This window comes from Vigna unguiculata, chromosome 1 (assembly GCF_037176805.1).
Source record: "Vigna unguiculata cultivar grain cowpea cultivar isolate G323 ecotype 2 chromosome 1, ASM3717680v1, whole genome shotgun sequence".
Lineage (NCBI taxonomy): Eukaryota > Viridiplantae > Streptophyta > Magnoliopsida > Fabales > Fabaceae > Vigna > Vigna unguiculata.
In genome coordinates this window covers 23,767,969-23,774,204 of record NC_140792.1, presented here as the reverse complement: position 1 = coordinate 23,774,204, position 6,236 = coordinate 23,767,969, and the positions used below count along the sequence as shown (strand labels likewise).

Below are 6,236 nucleotides of genomic sequence, written 5' to 3'. Positions count from 1 at the left end.
TTAAACCTATACAATTCAACATTTATTTATGGAAAAGTGTTAAGCATCATAAAAACAGAAAAAATATACTCATATTTTTAAGATTTTTGTTTAGAGGAGAGATCAATTTTTCGTACAAATTGGTATGATGTTTTATTGATAGTGTGTCTTTTCAGTTAATTTCAATTCAAGAGATCCATCGGTAAAAAAGTATTTGTTATCCTTGACATTTCCTTTACAAAAGATCTTAAAGTTCAACAAATGTGAATTTCTTTTTATATGTAATGTAATTCAACTTTTTCATTCGTATAAAACTTTCAACAGATATTTGAATATATAACAATAACAATAAACGGAATAAATTAAAAAGGGTGAAGTGAAATAAAATTATCTTTTCACTGTTCATGGATGAAAGTAAACAAGAAGTCCTATTCCATACCCTAAATGGAATGGGATAAAGAGGAAGGTATAAGATATAACAGAACAAAAGAGATGTTCCATATTGTATTGATTTATCCACTACCAATGTGAACATTAATGGCAATAAGGAAGATGGCCATGAAGCCAAAGAAGAGAAGGGAATGAACAAAGATGGAGATGGCACTTGTTTGGAAATTGCAGAAATCCACTGCTCTTCCTTTGCCGGGAACCTGGAAGAGTAATCCTGGTGAAAGCACCACAAACAGGACCAACCCTATCACCACCCCAGCCCAATCACCCATTAATATTTCTCTCAAGCTTTTTTATTTGGGAGATCAAAATGTATGAACACATGGAGGAAATGGCACTAGGTCAATTTATTTATATTGTAATGTTTGAAGGGTTTTTGCTAACAAGAAACAACATAAAGTTCAAGGAAGGGAAGTGAGAGGTATTGAGGTTGAAAGATGAGACAAAGGGATCGGCATAGGCATAACATAATGCAACGATTCCTTGAAAGTTACTTCGCGGCTTCATGGCATCACACTATTATTGGAGTCGACGGCTTCCAAATAAGTTTGAAAAGAATGTTTCTTTCTTTCACACTTTGCTTTTATTTTATTTTAAGTTCATTCGGCGTGCTTCCTCTTCCAGATAAAAAAATACTTATACCTTTATTAGATTAAAATTCAATATCTTATTAATGATTTCAAAGATAGATGTTATAAAAGTTTAAAATTTATTTTTGATAAATATGACCACAATGACTTGGTGTTTTCAATTAGGTTAAAATATATGACTTTAAATTAAATAAATAATTAGAATATAATTTAAAAGATTGTAAATAGCTTTAAAATAATTATTTTTATTTATTTTATCATTCTATCACTCTAAACTTATAATCTTTTTTTTTTGCGTTTAAGAAAACGTTTAAGACTAATTACTCATTATTTTCATGATTAGATTTATTAGTTTTCTCCACCATGAATCAACTTATTATGATTGAAATTCTTCTCACTACAAGAAATTTGTAAATTACCAACAAATTAAAATTCATTGGTAAATTATACTTATCAACAAATTTAGCGACGAACTTAAAGCGAGAAACGTACGGATAGATATTTTCGATAATAACACAAGAGATATATGGGGACAAAATTATTCTTTGGTAATGTGACCAAGAAATTGCAAACAAAGGACCGACGGATTAATCCGTTGGTAAGTGCGTGAAATTAAACTTAAAAAATATCATATTAAACACATTCCCCCCAACGTTGGAAAAATGTGCGTCACCTCTTCTCCCCTAAATACCATCACTTAACTCGTCGCTGCCATTATCGGCCACTACCGCTGCTGTGCCACTACCAATCGCTACAGTGACTGCCTCCTTCTGGTAACGCTGACACTGGCTTGTGAGTTCGACATCCCATTTTGAGGCCGATAGAGAAGTAGGGTAAGCACGTTTTTTGTTCAAGCAATTGTTGTACCAATCCAACATATTAATTCATCCTTAATATTCTTTTTTGTGTTGATAGTTGCTTCCATTTTTGTGGGTGAGAGGAAATTCGAAGTGGGCATCCGCGTGAGTCGAGGGGGCTTTTTGTGGAGAAGGGGTTACTGTGTAGGGAAGGTGTTGTCATTTCCTATTTTCAATAGTAATTGTGAGTCTGCTAAAGTCTAGTGTTTGGAGAAAGTTAACACACATTATTTGATCATTGTGTCAAGTCCAAGTTTGAGGGCAGAACCCTAATTGTAGAATTGTGCAGTTTTTTATCCTTAAATCACAAAGTTGTTTTCATAATACTGCCATGATGTGGAAGTTTTAGTAGTTATATGCACGGTAGCATTGAGTTTAATTATGTCCAGAGTACTATCAAGTTAGAACCTTCATGTATGTAAAAGTTCTACTGCGAAGGAACTTAACTCTTTTGTCCAATTTAGTACATTAAAATGGTTGTGTGAAGTTGTTGGCTGAATCAATTAGTTAGAATAAACTAATATTTTTGTACAAAGCTGAGGCATCAAGCTTTCTAGTCCAAGCGACTGGCCTTTTTTTCTGTGTTGTGCAACACCATTTCTAACTTGGTGGCAGTGCAACAAGAAGCTTGGTGAAGCGAGCTGGTCCTTTCCATAGCAAATTTTCATCCAACAACATTTGCAGCCAATTTTGGCAGTAGACAGTGCAAGGAAACACCCCCTATAAGTGTCATATTGCTTATGTAAATGGTGCAACATTTGGATCATGAAGTTCTGCATAAAATTGACTAACGTGGATTAGCTTATACAGTTCAAATGGTAGCAGCAACACCATTAATTGCTTAATTGGTGTAGTGTAAATTTTGTAGCAGCCTTTATCATCTTATTATGGCAGAAAACAATTGTGGCCTTTTGGTGAAACAAGATAATTTTGCTTGTGTGCACAACAGCTTGTAATCCCTAGGGTATACACGTGTGCACGTGTTGATTTTTATTAGTTAAAGAGAAAATTTAACCACAACAGTGCCAACATTGCTAAGCTTGGTGTGGATTCAGTTTGAGTTGTAGGTTGGTATAGTAGATTGTTGCTTAATAGGTGGCGTCTAAAACAAAATTGTTGTAGGAAAATTTTTTTACCACATCCGTGAACCTTTGGGTAACTTGGTGTGAGTAATTGTTTTGAAACATGCCATGTTTTGTAATGAACTTTCACTGCAAGACAAATTAACACATTAGGAACACTTTCTAAATCATATTTTTCCATTAGAAACTTGTTAGGATAGTTAGATTACAATTCCATTGGTTAGGTTAGTATATGCATATAGAAAAGGGTTGATTTGGTAGACTAGTCTGGGTAGTTATTTTTGGTATATCTTTTTGGAGATATTTTGTGAGTTAGGATTAAGTTTTCTTATGTCATTTTAACTTTGTCTAGGTAGTTTCTCTCCACTTCTACCCAAGCTTTAGCATAACCTTAGTTTTAGCCTAGTTTTAAGGTTTTTACAAGTTTTAGGTAGTGAAACTTTGAGTTTTAGGTAGGATTTCAGGTTTGAGTTATTTCTTAGGTTCCTTTAGTCATTTTAAGTTTTTTGAGTAGGTTCTTGGTGCTGTTTTTACCAGTTTTCATAGATTTCATATTAGAGCAAAAATGCAAAAAGTCAACTCATGGTCAACTTAGCAACTTTTCACCCAATTTAGTGCATATTTTGCCATTGTTTCAGCTGGTTTTTCTGCCCTTGGTTCACTATTTCAAAATCAAAATAAGCCACACAAGTATGTCACTCTAATTCAATGAAAAAAATATAAACTAAGTTATGAGTCTAGACTAGTTATGCATAAACTAAGTCACACAAGTTAGCCTCTACATATCAATTTTCGTTTTCCAAGTTATTCCTCAGTTTGACCTTAGTTTTCAATATTCTTATACTAATTAGATTGTTTGCATCATTTCTCAACATTTTCTTTGCTAATTTGGTTAGTCTTAGCTCATTTCTAGTTCATTTTTTGGGTTTTGACTAGGAAAACTCAAATTAGTTTGTTAATTCTAAGTTGTGATATGTTCTTCACCTTTCTTTTATTAATTAGAACTTGTCCAAGTTGTTTTATAAGCATTATATGCACTATTTTACTTAATTTCTAATTTTTTGCAGTTTTAGCATAATTTAGTGGTGTTTTAGGTCTTAGGTACTTAAATTTGGAGTTGTAGTTATTTTTAGTCGTATGAGCTATTTTTTAGTCATATTTTGACATTAGAAACTTGTGTGGATAGTTAGATTACAGTTCCATAGGTTTTCTTAGTACATGTATATAGAAAATGATTAATTTGGTAGACTACTCTTGCTTTAGGTTGTGATTTTTGGGTTTTAAGTAGGATTTCAATATTTAGTTCTTTCTTTTGCATTTAACATGTGTGTTAAAGCACCTTAAACATTCTCCATCAGTTTGCACTTGCATTTAAGCATCAAATAAAAAAAGTCAAAGTTTACTCAACTTTGAGCATGCGCATTTGGCTTCACTGGTTCAAATTCTACATTTGCTTGATTTGGTGGTTACTTCATGTTGAATCAACTTCGTACAACTCCATTTTTACTATTTTAAGGGTGTCCAACTCTTGAATCATCAATTTGAACCATAACTCTAACTATCAACCACAAAGTTCTTGTACACATAAAACTCTTATATCTACTTCTAAATGGCTTTTTATTTTGCAGGTACATTAACTAGCTTCTTTTGTAGTTCCTTCTTCTTTGACTCAACCTCAACCCTTCTCTAGTGTTTTTGGTATCTAGCGTTCATTGTAATTTGTTTTTGTTGTTTGAATATATATGATTGAAGTATGATTATAGCAAATACCAATTTCTTTATATAATTGCTACCTTGAAATCAAGTAAACTACCTTGAAATCAAATGTCTTATACATGGATGAGCTTAAGTAGTAATAGGTTTATTACTTAAGTCCAATGTTCGATAATTGTCTTGTTTTGCACTTATGTAGTGTAACATAACATATTCCTCCTTTAGGTTGTCCTAGGACATGGCCGAATTTCCCATCCACCATGGTTGCTTATGTTGTTTGAATATATATGATTATAGTTAATACCAATTGCTTTATATAATTGGTACCTTGATCATGATTTGTATATGTAAATTGCAACTAGACTAAAAGAATACTATAAAATTGGTGCAAAAATTGAAATCAAGTAAACTAGAAGTGTGCTAGAATGATGAAATTATTCGCGCACCCTCTATCTTTGCCTTCCACATGTATGGGCTTAGGTAGTAATAGGTTTATTACTTAAGACACATGTTTGATAATTATCCTTTGTTGCACTAGCATAATGTAACATAACATTTTCCTCCTTGGGCTTACCCTAGGACATGGCGGAAGTTCCCATCCACCTTGGTTGGATGTATGAACATTGTTATCTTGGAAGAGGTTTGAAGGAAACTTTTCTCAAAGGAGTTGAAGACTTTGTTCGAACAGCTCGACAATATAAATATTATGCTCTTGATGGTGCGAATACACTAAAATTTTGAAAGACGAGGTGGTTAAAGTTCATCTATACCAAAAAGGATACATGCCAAATTACAAGATTTGGACATTTCATGGTGAATAAATGCCCTCTGTTGATTGGACTGCACAAGAAAATCGCCTTCATAGTTCAAGCACTATTGCACACACCTCTAAGATGGATCAATTTATGTATATCCAAGAAATGGTGAATGCTGCTCTTAATCGACATGGTTCATTTGATTAATAAGAAAATAGTCGTTTAGAAGAGTCTCCAAATGAAGCCACTTAGAGTATTTAAAATTTATTGGCAGAGGCAAATCAACCTGTATTTGGAGGGGTAATAGAGTCGAAACTATCAGTATGCATTAGACTTTTAGCTTGCAAATCTAATTGGAACATTAGACAGTATGGCAAAAATCTATTTAGATCTAACACCACTAAATAATTCTTTTCCAAAGAATTATTATGAAGCCAAGAGATTAGTTTCAAAGTTAGGTTTGAAGTCTAAGAAGATTGATTTTTGTGTTAAAGGGTGTATGCTTTTTTATGACAATGGCAAAAATGATCCATCATTGCTTGAATGCAAATTTTATGGACAAGCTCGGTATCACACAATCCATGTAAAATTCAACAAGTTTTGGCATTGAGATCCCATTCATCCCAAGTGGACTCAAGCATACCATTACAATCTAATTTGTATTCTTAAATCGACAGGATACCATTACAAAAGTGGACTCAAGCGTACGACGAGGGCAGTAGATTCGACACATGACAACAAACCGGGTTGAATGTATGAACTCTATTCTAAAATGACCTCCTTCATTATGAATTTGTTCTCTAATTAGGG

At 33.1% G+C, this 6,236-nt stretch overlaps 1 protein-coding gene across 1 annotated transcript; it reads right to left on the bottom strand.

Annotated features, from left to right (window-relative positions):
• Nucleotides 1–356: 356 nt before the first annotated feature.
• LOC114173826 (uncharacterized) lies at nt 357–777 on the bottom strand. The gene has a single exon (XM_028058495.2). The coding sequence runs from the start codon at nt 699–701 to the stop codon at nt 492–494; it is 210 nt and encodes a 69-aa protein (XP_027914296.1). The 5' UTR covers nt 702–777; the 3' UTR covers nt 357–491.
• Nucleotides 778–6,236: the final 5,459 nt, after the last annotated feature.

Coding starts and splice junctions, on each gene's coding strand:
- LOC114173826 (XM_028058495.2), bottom strand. CDS start 701: ATGGGTGATTGGGCTGGGGTGGTGATAGGGTTGGTCCTGTTTGTGGTG.